Source organism: Carcharhinus amblyrhynchos, chromosome 1, assembly GCF_965287045.1.
Source record: "Carcharhinus amblyrhynchos chromosome 1, sCarAmb.v2.hapA, whole genome shotgun sequence".
In the NCBI taxonomy this organism is placed as follows: domain Eukaryota; kingdom Metazoa; phylum Chordata; class Chondrichthyes; order Carcharhiniformes; family Carcharhinidae; genus Carcharhinus; species Carcharhinus amblyrhynchos.
The window spans coordinates 108,619,984-108,634,395 of NC_137324.1; the positions used below are offsets into that span (position 1 = coordinate 108,619,984).

The 14,412-nt window shown below is 41.1% G+C and overlaps 1 protein-coding gene and 1 long non-coding RNA gene across 5 annotated transcripts in view; one reads left to right on the plus strand and one right to left on the minus strand.

The window, feature by feature from the left end:
• The window catches only part of LOC145344020 (uncharacterized), a 45,678-nt gene that overhangs the window by 27,332 nt on the left and 3,934 nt on the right, over nt 1-14,412 (minus strand). The window lies entirely within an intron of this gene.
• LOC145344011 (coiled-coil domain-containing protein 158-like) overlaps nt 1-14,412 on the plus strand; it is a 134,477-nt gene that overhangs the window by 14,952 nt on the left and 105,113 nt on the right. For all 4 annotated transcript variants that reach the window (XR_013886827.1, XM_080190675.1, XM_080190685.1 and 1 more), the window contains exons 2-4: nt 189-284; nt 6,815-6,860; nt 11,304-11,467. Coding sequence is in view for 3 of the 4 variants with exons in the window: in XM_080190675.1 (XP_080046801.1) it covers nt 189-284; nt 6,815-6,860; nt 11,304-11,467 (306 nt within the window). In the remaining variant the exon portion in view is untranslated. The remainder of the gene's footprint in view (nt 1-188; nt 285-6,814; nt 6,861-11,303; nt 11,468-14,412) is intronic.

A 14,412-nucleotide genomic window follows, 5' to 3' on the forward strand; every position in this document is an offset into this window, starting at 1 on the left:
ATTCTTCATGAAAGTGAAATCTCTTTTTGGAATGAGTGAATTAATGTAGTTTGGAATTCAAAGAGTAAAATAAAAGCTGGTGATTGAGTTGGGCTGAAAAGAAGAGCAACAGCATGCACACAGACTAAAGAGCAACATACTTGTGAATCCAGTTCCATGCTATGATTATTATGTTATTTTATTACTAGGGGCTCGTGGACGCTTATCATCTACTGACAATCGGTCTTGTCAGTCAAGTCTGCATGCCACAGAAGCTGGAAAAGAACCATTTACATTGTGTAAATGTAAGTGTTTGGATTATTGATATTCTTTGGATATTTTAATTCCTGATTGAATACTTGAACATAACACTAACTCAATTTTAGACATTAAGAGGTTGTTTTAACTAGATGAGGAATCTAGGCCTAGTGGGCACAGTTTTAGGACCACCAATCATTTAGGACTGAGATGAAATTTCTTCGTTCAAAGTGTTGTGAATCTTTGGAATTCTGTACCCTAGGCGATTGCAGATGCTCCATCGCTAACTATATTTAAGGCTGAGATGGACAAATGTTTGGTCTGTCAGTGAAGGAAGGGATATGGGGAGCGGGCAGGTAGATGGAGTTGAAACCCAAGGTCAGCTGTGATTGTATTGAATGGCAGAGCAGACTCAATTGTATGGCCTACTACTATTTCTATCTCTTGTGTTTTTGGATTCTTAATGTGTTCTTGTGAAATCTTTGTAGTGGAGAGATTATAAGCCATGGTGTGTCAGTTTTTATTCTATGGTAGCAAATTCTAACTTAAATTAATAATTTTTACAAAGTTATAATATGTCCTCTCATTTTACAATATCTTTTTTAAGCATTTGTCTAGTGTTATAGAATTTTAACTTCAGAATACTATTTGTGTATTTTTGTGGAATTGTAGTGCTTGTGGGTGTATATGCAGTCTGTGCAGCTTCAGCATGTTAAGGTACTTTATTGAATGGGGAGGTTACAAGATCAATTCAAATTCATTTAATGAAATAAATCTAGAACAAACAGCCAGTCTTCGTAATCGTGATCAGAATTGTCATAAAACCCATGCTCATTATCTCTTAACAAAGGAAATCCACTGTCCATACCTGTTCTGGCCTGTATGTGACTCCAGACTCACAGCAATGCAGTCATCTAAATTGCCTTCTGAAATGGCCCAGCAAGCCTTTCCATTGTCTCAAACTGCTAAGGAAAGTTTAATAAAAATAAAACTGGGCAGACCTCCCAACATTCACCTCAAGTGAACAAAACAAAGTCTTCCATTCTAACATCTGGGAACCTTTGCCAAAACTTGAATAGCGCTTTCATAGACTAATTAAGCAAACAGGCTGACAACCTTACAACCAATGTTGCAGAGCTTCTCCTTTGCCATCCTGTCCTGACCCATTGGCAGATATACCCATCAGAGGGGGGTGACACAATGGCATACAGTTGCGAGGGAATAGCAACTCCCTCAATATTTGGGGCCTCAACATTGATTCCAGGGCCCATTGAGTTCTATGGCGTCCAGTCAAACCTATTCAAGGAAACCTTGTGCAATTACCATTACCAGTTGTGCCATCCCACAACTGTTGAATGCCACTTGGAAGAAGCATTGAGGGTAACAAAGGCATAGAATGTACTCTGGGTGCTGACTTCAACATCCATCATGAAGAGTGCCTCAGTAATGTGATTACTGATAGCTGTCTGAGTCCTGAAGGACATACCTGCCTGTGGGAGAAAGTTAAATCTCACGGGATCCAGGGTGAAGCATCTAAATGCATACAAAATTGGCTTCTTGACAGAAGCCAGAGTTTGGTTGTAGGAGTTGTTTTTCAAACTGGAGGCCTGTGACCAGCGGTGTACCTCAGGGATCAGTGCTGGGTCCACTGTTATTTGTCATTTATATTAATGATTTGGATGAGAATATAGGGGGCATGGTTAGTAAGTTTGCAGATAACACCAAGATTGGTGGCATGGTGGACAGTGAAGAAGGTTATCTCTAATTGCAGTGGGATCTTGATCAATTGGGCCAGAGGGCTGATGAATGGCATATGGAGTTTAATTTAGTAAAATGCGAGGTAATGCAGTGCAGAGGGACCTGGGGGTCCTTGTGCACGAATCGCAAAAACTCAGTCTGCAGGTGCAGCAGGTGATTAAGAAGGCAAATGGAATGTTTGCCTTTATAGCGAGGGGGATAGAATATAAAAGCAGGGAAGTCTTGCTGCAACTGTACAGGGCACTGGTGAGGCCGCAACTGGAGTACTGTGTGCAGTTTTGGTCCCCTTATTTGCAAAAGGATATATTGGCCTTGGAAGGAGTACAGAGAAGGTTCACCAGGCTGATACCGGAGATGAGGAGGTTAGCTTATAAAGAGAGATTGAATAAACTGGGCCTGTTCTCGTTAGAGTTTAGAAGGCTGAGGGGGGATCTTACAGCGACATATAAGATAATGAAGGGGATAGATAGGGTAGAGGTAGAGACATTCTTCCCACTTAGAAAGGAAAACAGAACTAGAGGGCACAGTCTCAAAATAAGTGGGGGGGCAGTTTAGGATGGAGTTGAGGAGGAACTTCTTCACTCAAAGGATGGTGAATCTCTGGAATTCTCTGCCTGTTGAAGTGGTAGAGGCTACCTCGCTGAATATATTTAAGTCACAGGTAGATAGATTTCTGATAGACAAGGGAATTAAGGGTTATGGGGAGAAAGCAGGAAAGTGGAACTGATCCACTTCAGATCAGCCATGATCTTATTGAATGGCGGGGCAGGCTCGAAGGGCTAGACGGTCTACTCCTGCTCCTATTTCTTATGTTCTTATTTTGGTAGGTTGAACCAGGGCAGGACTTAATCAATTAATGGTAGGGCACTGGGGAGAGTTACAGAACAAAGAGATCTTTGGGTACATGTTCTTAGCTCCTTGAAAGTGGAGTCACAGGTGGACAGAGTGGTTAAGAAGGCATTCGGCATGCTTGGTTTCATTGGTCAGAACATTGAATACAGGAGTTGGGATGTCTTCTTGAAGTTGGACATGACATTAGTACGGCCATACTTGGAATACCGTGTGCAATTCTGGTCACCCTATTATAGAAAGGATATTATTAAACTAGAAAGAGGAAGATTTACTAGGATGCAACCAGGACTTAATGGATTGGGTTATAAGGAGAGGCTGAATAGATTGGAACTTTTTTCTCTGGAGCCATAGGAGGCTGAAGGGTGTCCTTATAGGGGTCTATAAAATAATGAGGGACATAGACAAGATAGATAGTCAATATCTTTTCCCAAAGGTAGGGGAGTCTAAAACTAGAGGGCATAGGTTTAAGGTGCGAGGGCAGAGATACAAAAGTGTCAGGAGGGGCAATTTTTTCGCACAGAGAGTGGTGAGTGTCTGGAACAAGCTGCCAGAGGTAGTAGTAAAGGCAGATTCAATTTTATCTTTTAAAAAGTATTTAGATAGTTATATGGTTATGACAGGTATAGAGGGATATGGGCCAAATGCGGGCAATTGGGATTAGTTTAGGGGTTTTAAAAAACAAGGGCTGCATGAACAAGTTGGGCTGAAGGGCTTGTTTCCATGCTGTAAATCTCTATGACTCTATGGCAAATATTGAGCGAATCCACATAAGTGAAAGATCTACTTTACTTTATCCTCACCAAGCTACATGTCACAGATGCATCTGTCCATGACAGTATTGGTAAAATAACCATCACACAGCCCTTTGGAGGTGAAGTCCCACCTTGACACCCTCCATCATGTTGCATGGCACCACCACCATGCAAAATGGAATAGATTCAGAATAGATCTGGCAACTCAAAACTGAGGATCCATCATCTGTTGCACATCATCAGTAGCAACAGACTTGTATTCAAACATAATCTGTAACCTTACAGCCTGGCACATCCCTCATTCTATCATTGTCATCAGGCCAGAGGACCACCCCGCTTTAGTGATCAGTGCAGAATGCATGTCAGGTAGAGCACCAAGTGTACTTAAAGATGGGGTGCCAACCTGGTGAAAAAAGGACAACATGCATGCTAAACAGCATACTGTGGAGGAACTAAGAAATCCAAAATCATTGGATTAGATTTAAGCTCTGCAATCCTGCCATATCCAGCCATGAATGATGGTGAACAATTAAATAAATAATAGGTGGAGGATTTTCCCCATTCTTAATAATGGTGGAGCCCCCAGCAAGTAAATGCAAAGGATAAGGTTGAAGTATTTGCAACCATCTTCAGTTGGAGGTGCCAAGTAGATGATCCATCTTGACGTCTTCCTGAGATGCACAGCATTACAGATACCAATCTTCAGCCAATTCAATTCACTCCATGTAATGTAGAGAAACTGAAGACACTGGATAAAACAAAAGCTGTGGACATCCAATAGTTTCTCAGCTGTAGTATTGAAGATATGTGCTTCAATACAAGCTGTGCGTCTGTCAAACTGTTCCAATGCAGCATTGGCATTGACATGTCAACATGGAAAATTACTCAGGAATGTCCTGTCCACAAAAAGCAGGATTATTCCAATCTGGCCGATTACAGCCTTATCAGTCTACACTCAATCACCAGCAAAGTCATGAACGGTGTCATTGACAGTGCAATCAAATGGCACTGATTCACCAAAAAACCTGCTAACTGATGCTCAGTTTGGGTTCTGTCAGGCCCACTTGGCGCCAGATGTTATTTCAGCACTTGTCCAAACATGGACCACAAAACCTATGTTCTAGACGTGAGGTGAGAATGGCATTTGAGTGTCGCATTGAGGAGCCGTAGCAAAGCTGAAGTCAACGGGAACTGGAGAGGGGGAGGAGGGCAGTGGGGGTGGATGGTGGTGGAAGCGGGGAATTCTCCATTTGCTGGAATCATACCAAGCACAAAGTTTACGGTTATCACAGAGGAAAATGTCCTAGACCCAGTCACCTTTAGCTGATACATCAATGACCTCCCTCCAACTTCATGTCAGAAGCAGGAATTTTCACTGTGCAAAGTTCATTACCATTCGCAACTTCTCATTTAAATAAACAGTCCCAGCGCATGTGCAGCAAGACCTAGACAATATTCAGGCTTGTTCTGATAATTGAGAATTAATATTCATGCTACTCAAATGCCAAACATGACCCTGAACAATGAGAGAATCTAACCGCCTCTCTTGATATTCAATGACATTGCTGTCACACAATCTCCCACTATCAACTTCCCCAGGGGATTACCATTAATTAGATACTGCAGTGATTCACGGAGATAGTTCATAGCCATTTTCTCGAGGACAATTAGGGTTGAATAATAAATGCTGGCCTTGCTAATGGTGTCCACATCCCATGAATGAATAAGCATACTAGCTGCCTAGTTCCTTCTCTGGAGTGTTTCGCTGATTTTTTTGAATTGCCATACACTATTTCCACTCAGGATGTGACAGGCAAGTCAACAAGTGACCATGTGAGCAGAAACAATACAGACAGTTTCTCTGTTAATCTAGCCTATTACATCAGTTGAGATAACTCTTGACAGTTTCTGACTCAGTTCTTTATGTCTGGGGTCACAGTCATAGATACAGAAAGTCGTGTGTGATATTTTCATTTCAGAATAATGAGGGCACCTCAAAGGCTGATGGGGCCAGAATTAATTTGCTTTATTATTTCACATGTATTAGTATACAGTGAAAAAGTATTGTTTCTTGCACGCTGTACAGAGAAAGCATAATGTTCATAGAGAAGGAAAGGAGAGAGTGCAGCATGTAGTGTTACAGTCATAGCTAGTGTGTAGAGAAAGATCAACTTAATGCACGGTAGGTCCATTCAGAAGTCTGATGGCAGGAAGGAAGAGGCTGTTCTTGAGTCGGTTGGTATGTGACCTCAGACTTTTGTATCTTTTTCCTGATGGAAAAAGGTGGAAGAGAATATGTCTTGGGGTATGTGGAGGCCTTAATTATGCTGGCTGCATAATTCCCAAGGCAGTGGGAAGTATAAATAGAGTTATTGGATAGGTGGCTGGTTTGAGTGATGGATTGGGCTACATTAACGATCTTCTGTAGTTTCTTGCGCGTTGAACAGAGCAGGATCCATACCAAGCAGTGATACAACCAGAAAGAATGCTTTCTATTGTGCATCTGTAAAGATTGGTGAGAATCGTAGCTGATATGCCAAATTTCCTTGGTCGTTTGTGAAAGTAGAGACGTTGGTGGGCTTTCTTAACTATAATGTCAGCATGGAGGGGGACCAGGAGAGGTTGTTGGTGATCTAGACACCTAAAAACATGAAGCTGTTGACTTTTTCTACTTCATCCCCATTGATATAGCAGGGGCATGTTCTCCCCTATGCTCCTTGAAGCCAATGGCAATTTCCTTTGTTTTGTTGAGGGAGAGATTGGATTGATGATGAAATTAAATTAATTGAAATTAGGCTGGGAGTGCGCTCATGTGGAGCATAAATATCAGCATAGACCAATTGGGCTCAATGGCCTGTCCCTGTGCTTTAGATTTGAGACACATATCGTGATGCCCAGTTTAATAATAGCATATCTCTGGCTACTGAGCTATTGTAAAGAAAATTACAATCGGCTACTGGGCTATTGTAAAGAAAATTACACTCATCCAATGTTCATGTCCTTGTTGCAAAGGACTGTGACACAGATGCCAATTCTTTGTCCCATGTCTTGAATCAAGAATGTCTTTGGCAGTTCCACACAAGAGTTTTCTTAATAATTCATTCAGGGATTTAAGAAAACACTGATATTTTCAACTTCTTAATTTGATTAATTGTAGTTATGATTCTCATGGTCTTAAAATGAAAATATTTTGAATAATACATTTTCTTTTTCAGATATTTCTGATAGCAGAAGACCGAGCAAAAACTTAGAGGAATTGAGGTTAGTTTCAGGTAGAGTTATTAAGTGCATGTTTGGTTGACGTCTCTCTGCTGATGTGATACTCAACTGAATGTGCTGCAGATAGTGCGTTACTTGTTAATAGAACATTACAGCACAAACAGGCCCTTCGGCCCACGAGTTGCGCCGATCACATCAACACCTACCAATCTATAGACCTATCTATAACCCCCAATCCCATTAAATTCCATACACTCATCCAGAAGTCTTTTAAAAGACCCCAGCGAGTTCGCCTTCACCACCACTGACGGCAGCCAATTCCATTCACTCACCACCCTCTGAGTGAAAAACTTACCCCTAACATCACTTCTGTACTTGCCTCCCCGCACCTTCAAGCTGTGTCCTCTTGTAGCGACCATTTCAACCCGGGGAAATAGCCTCTGAGAATCCACCCTATCTATTCCACTCAACATTTTATAAACTTCTATCAGGTCGCCTCTCAACCTACGTCTCTCCAGGGAAAAGAGTCCCAGCTCCCTCAACCTACTTCATAAGGCATGCCTCCCAGTCCAGGCAACATCCTTGTAAATCTCCTCTGTACCCTTTCAATAGCTTCTACGTCCTTCCTATAGTGAGGCGACCAGAACTGCGCACAGTACTCCAAATGAGGCCTGACAAGGGTCCTATAAAGTTGCAGCATTACCTCCCGATTCCTAAACTCAATCCCTCGATTAATGAAGGCCAGTACACCATATGCCTTCTTGACCACATCCTCCGCCTGTGAGGCCGATTTAAGAGTCCTGTGGACCCGGACCCCAAGATCCTTCTGCTCTACAACACTACTAAGACTCCTGATCCTTCTGCTCTACAACACTACTAAGACTCCTTGTTCTCATCCAAAGAAGGAAAGCTTAGGAGAAATTAATTTCATACATTTAACAACCTTATCACAAATTAGAATATGGAAGATTCAGTGCACACACTGTAAAATGGCACTCCGTAGGGACTTACAACTTGAGAAACAGTGGTTGGGCAATCTGTGATTTTTTTTTAATCCATTAAAGTTAATGGCAAAAAATCACATTTGACATTTCACAATTTCCCAAGATGCACTCCTCACCAGGAATACTAAATCAAGGGGCAGACTTTTCTGCTCTCTGGTGGTGAGCTTGGAGGGAGGAAGGGGTGGGGGATTTGCAGAGGAAGAAAGTGTATTTACTTATGTGGGATGGTGACGGTCCTGAATCTTGTCACCACCAATGGAGGTCCTTAAGTGACCAATTAATGATCACTTAAGGACCTCATCTAGCCACCACTAATATTAGCCCAGCTGCAGACAGGTCCGTCACCTTGTGGTGTGCATGGCAGCTAATACTATGCAGCCAGCTTCTCACCTCTTAGCAGGTTGTGGGGAATGGGATGGAGACATCAAAGGCATTCAATGCCTGATTGAGGTACTGGACATCAGGAAAACAGAACCCGCTGAGAGTCATCTCCCTGCCCTTGCTACCAACCCTCCTCCCCCCCACTACCACCACCACCAAGCCCACCTTCCTATGACCCCCTCCCCCAGCACATTACTTACCACAAATTAGAATATGGAAGATTCTGCGCGCACACTGTAAAATGGCACTCATTTTACAGTTCTTCAGCGTCCTGGAACTCTGGTGTCTATCCTTCTGGCAGTAGCCACGGTCTCCCCCAGTAGCACTGCTGAGCACAAGAGCTGCCACCTGTGGTGGGTGAGACTTCTTGTACCGGGGCCTGGATTCAGAGAAATGGCCTGTTGCTGGCTTCGCTTGGTTGGCTTGTGGTTCAGCGAGCCTTCCTGACAAGAAGCAACGCAGGTCTCTCACCAGCACCCTAGCTGACAGATGAGACCCTCTATCGCCTCAACAAGATTTTGCCCAACGAGTCACTCTTTCACTCTTTACATAAGTTTAGGTTTTAAATTCCAAGGAAGGTATTTTCTGATGCATTTGACACAATTTTCAAACATACTGAATATTGTTGCAATTTTCTCCATCCCTGCCAGTGAGGCACAGGTATGGTGCAGAAGATCACAATCACTGGTCACATTTTGCCATTTAGATGGAAGATTAAACAGAGATTAAAACGTTCTGATTTTTCTTGTTTTAAATTGATATAGTTGACCATATCTTTAAGTTAGAGACCATTGTATTCCTCGGCCCCTTTTTCTGTGAAGATAGAGTGTGAGCGAGATTATATTGTAGCAGTTTGCATCAGTCAGTGCTTTGTCCCTAAACACTAATTCTGAGAATCTGTCGTAGACACACCTATTCCTTAGTATTCATCCTTTTCACAGAAACATTAAATACTACAAGTTTCTGAATTGTTCTTGCTGGTAATATTTTGGTTACTAAACATTAATTCAGTAACATAATAATTTCTTTCTTAAATCATAACTTTTCTGATCATATAGTTAGTTTCTTTTCCCCATCCTCCTCAACTAATAAATTTGTGACAAGCTTGACAACAGAACTTGATTGAGCACTTAGTCCTTTTCAAAAGCAGGAAGTGTAATGAAACCGGTCTGCCAGTACATTAAAACTTAAGATTTTAATGGAACTAACTTTCTTTCCTCCAACACTCCTCTTTTTATCACAGGTGTGCAGGGCAGTTTATGAATGTGAACATCAGTTTAACTGAAAGAATCACTGATTCTAGTCAGAGTAGACTATAGTGGCCTGAAGACTACAATATGTTAAACAACGACAATAATGTACATTTATCTGGCCTCCAAAAGAAAAAGCTTGTTCAAAGAAGTAGGTTTGAGAAAGAGCAAGAGATAGAGAGCTTTAAGGAGGGAATACCAGCTCATGGGACTTGTACTGCTGAAGGCAAGATTGTCAGTAGCAAGGTGGAGGGAGTAGGGATACAGAAAAGGCCAGAAATCTCAGATTGCAAAGTACTCATAGAATTTTTGGGTTGGAGGAGGCTACTGAGATATGGAGGCTACAAAGTAATTTAAACACAAGGATAAGTATTTTAAATTGGAATTGTTGGAAGACTGGGTGCCACTGTAGATTAGTGAATTTGGGTTTGAGGTGAACAGAATTTAGTGCAAGTTGGGTTATCGGCAACTGTGTTTATGGAAGATAGACAGATAGCAGGAAAGCATTTGTATAGTTGACTCTAGTGGTTGGAAATCTACAGATGACGGTTTTGGCAGTTAATGGACTGAGGCAGAGGTAGAGGCAGACAAAGTTGGAGGCGGAACTTAGTGGTCTTCATGATGGAGAGGATATGAGATTGGAAGATCTGCTCAGAGTTAAATCACCTTCAGACAGTGAGTGAGGCTAAAGACTCCATTACTTTCATTAATTTAACGTTTTTAAAATTTAGGTTCAAAGTCAGCAGTGCTGACTTAAACTTAGTCAGTTAATTGATCAGATTTTGCTGGAGCTATGTCCCATAAAGTTAGATTTGGTGCAGCAAGTTTAACTTTAGAAGATGTTACCCCGAAAGCTTTTGAAACTGCAAACAATATTGGTGTGGCAAGGGCATTAGTGCATCTGGGAGCTTGGAGAAAAATGGGACAAATGCTGTATCTCATTAATCAATGAAATTAAAGATTGAGAAATAAAGAGAGAAAAGTGGATATGAGAGTGATTGAATTCATTGTCAAATTAGGTGCAGAAAAAGAAATAAAGAGAGGGAAAGAAAGATTGGATTCAGGGAGAGAGGAAAAAAGAGGCAAAGGGAAGTTTAGAATTTTTAAAATTGTATTTGACAACAGCCTGAAGGAATAAGATTACATTCTTATAATAGTTTACTTGGCAAGAGAGTTTGACTGGAAATCAAGTTATGTTAAAAGGATACTTACACTGAACATTATTAAACTTTGGCAAAATTTAGTGAATTTAATGGACAATTAATGTGCAAATGCAGCAACTTCATATAACTCATAGGAAGGTTAAGCATAAGATACCTTTTCTTACAGCTAATCACAGAGCTTTGCAAATTAACCAGCAACTTGAGGATTCACAATTCATGTGTTATTTCTTCCTCACTGTTGCTGGCTGATTTGCACTTTAATAACTTTGCGTTGTTGAAAAGTTGTTTTTTAACAAATTCTGACCCTTAGTTATAATTCTTGTGACTTTTTCAAGATCTATGAAGAAGATCTCAAAACATATTCACCTTGTTACTTAAAAAAAAAGGAAGTTATATTGGATGAATATAATAAAGTATTGTATTTTCACTGCTGCATGTGTTTTATGGAGTGTGTAGGAAGTAGAATTGAGCAAAGATCTGATTGTTGAGACTTGCAATAGGGACAAGACTAATCTTTAGCAAAAACATTGCTGACTTATTTATAATGAGCGCAGCAGATGCAATTTATCATTGGCTGATTTTCTTTTGTGATGGCTGAGATGATGGATGTTACTGTTGGCTAGTAGAACATTTTCCAGCATCAGTGACAAAACACCTTATACCCTATTTTTGTGTTCCTATCTATAGGAAAGAATTAGAAAGACAGACAAAAGAAACAAAGATACTTCAGGAAGAGGTAGAACTTGCTACCAAATTAACAATGGAAAAATTCAACTGGAATTTAAATGAGGGTAGAAATTGTAGTCATGATGAGTTCTCAACTAGCCCCAACGACACGTCAAAAACAGACCGTAAGTATAGGACCATGTACTACAATGTGGAGATGATGTCTTGATGCATAGTACAATTACCATAAATTTTAGACATGTGTATTTGGGGTCAATTATCCCCACATTTTCCTGATGGATAAGACAGCTTTCAAAAGAGGCATCTTAAGGGACACTGGATGGTCATTGTTTGAAATGTTGAGAATGTGCAGAAAATCCTTTCTTTCAATATGCTACAATGGAAAATAAAACTTTATGCCACGGTCTCCACTTTGGAAATGTAGGGTTACAATTTCTTGCATTTATTTCAATCTTTAGATATTGTTAGATCAAAGTCTCAAATTTATTCAAAATTTGAGTCATTGCTATTTCCATCAATGCACCCCTCCCCAATAAGCTCAACACATTCTCTGCTCGTTTTGAGCAAGATGTCAACAAGAGCATGCCCTCCACCCCAGAAGCCTCGGCCAAACCCATTTCCAAGGTCACCATCGCAGATGTCAGAGCAGCTTTCTTGAAAGTCAATCCACATGAAGCAACCGGCCTGGATGGGGTACCCAGACGATCTCTCAGATCCTGTGCGGACCAGCTGGTGGGGATATTCACAGACATCTCTAACCTCTCTTTACACAGTCTGAGCTCCCTATCTGCTTTTAAAAAAATGACAATCATCCCAGTATCAAAGAGAAGTGTGTCTTAATGACTATTGTCCGGTGGCCCTGACATCCATCATTATGAAGTGCTTTGAAAAGTTAGTCATGGCACAAATTAATTCCGACCTCCCAGACTGTCTGGATCCACTACAGTTTGCCTACCGCTGCAACAGGTCCACAGCAAACACCAACTGCCTGATCCTGCATTCAACCCTGGAACACTAAGATAACATAGGCACCTATGTCAGACTCCTATTTACTGACCTCAATTCAGCCTTCAACACTATTATTCCTACAAAACTCATCTCCAAACTCTGTAGCTTGGGGCTCGGTTCCTCCCTCTGCGACTGGATCGTAGACCCAGAGACCACAATCAGTAAGGATAGGCGACATTACCTCCTCCATGATCACCCTCAACATCGGTGCCCTACAAGGCTGTGTCCTCAGCCCCTTGCTATATTCCTTATACACCCCTGACTGCGTTGCCAAACTCCTTTTCAATTCGATCTTCAAGTTTGCTGATGACACCACTGTAGTGGGTTGGATCTCAAACAATGATGAGATGAAATATAGGAAAGAGACAGAAAATCTGGTGAACTGGTGCAACAATAATAATCTCTCCCTCAATGTCAACAAAATGAAGAAAGTAGTCATCAACTTCAGGAACCATAGTGGAGGACATGCCCCCTGTTTACATCAATGGGGATTAAGTGGAAATGGTTGAGAGCTTCAAGCTCCCAGGTGTCCAGGTCACCAACAACCTGTGTCCTGGTCCTTCCACACTAATACTATAGTTAAGAAAGCCCAATAATGCCTCTACCTTCTCAAGAGGTTCAGAAAATTTGGCATATCCACTATGACTCTCACCAACCTTTACAGATGCACCATAGAAAGCATTCTTTCTGGTTGTATCACAGCTTGGTTTGACTCCTGCTCTGCTGAAGACTGCAAAAAAACTACGAAGGGTCCAGTCCAGTCCATTACACAAACCAGCCTCCCATCCATTGACTGTTTATACTTCCCGCTGCCTCGGAAAAGCAGCCAGCATAAAAAAGGATCCCACCCACCCCAAACATATCTTCTTCCACCTTCTTCTGCAGGGAAAAAGAATCAAAAGCTTGATTCTATGACACATACTAACTGATTCAAGAACAGCTTCTTCCCTGCTGCCATCATACTTTTGAATGGACCTACCTTGCATTAAGTTGATCTTTCTCTACACCCTAGCTATCACTATAACACTACATTCTGCACCCTCTCCTTTCCTTCTTTATGTGTAGAATGCTTTGTCTGTTTAACGCGCAAGGAACAATACTTTTCACTGTATACTAATACTTGTGACAATAATAAATCCAATCAAATCAATTACCCATCACGTTTTGTGTCCTAGCCTAAAACGACTGACCCTTCCCCTACCCACTGCTTTGGTTCTCTCCACATTGAAAATAAGTTTGGTTCTAAATGCTTTGTTTGCCAACACTCGATCATGATCATTTTGTTCTGGAGTTACACTGCAAAACAAAAACTTTTTTGTAATAACTTAGTCAATTTTAAGCAACTAACTTGTTAAAGTCTTTTCAGGGAGGATGTAAAGCACTTATGAGTGATGGTCGTAGTGCATTACAAATTGTTTAACAAAGGGAGCAGGGATAATCCAGGAAATTATAGGTTGATGAGCCTGATGTCAGTGGAAGGGAAGCTTTTGGAGAAGATACTGAGGGACAGGATATATGCGCATTTTGAAGAAAATAGACTAGTTAGTGACAGACAGCATGGTGTTGTACAGGGAAGGTCACGTCTTACCAAGTTGATTGAGTTTTTGAAGAGGTGACAAAGATAATTGACAGAAGGGCTTTGGATATAATTTAAATAGACTTTAGTAAAGCATTTGACATAGTTCCACATGGCAGACTGGTACGAAAACTAAAATCACATGGGATTTGGAGTGGGCTGGCTAGATGGATACAGAACTGATTTGGTCATAGAAGACAGGGTAGCAATGGAAGGATGCTTTTCAAAATGTAGCTAGTGCTGTTCCACAGGTTGTTTGTAGTATATATAAATGATCTACAGGAAAATGTGTGTGGTCTGATTAGTAAGTTTGCAGATGACACAAAGATTGGTGGTGTTGCTAATAGTGCTGGGGGTTGTCAGAGGATACAGCAAGATATAGATAGATTGGAGACTTGCGTACAGAAATGGCAGATGGAGTTTAATCGGGACAAATGCGAGGTGATGCATTTTGGATGATCAAATTTAGATATAAATTATACTGTAAATGGCAGAACACTTAGGAACCATTAACATACAGAGGGA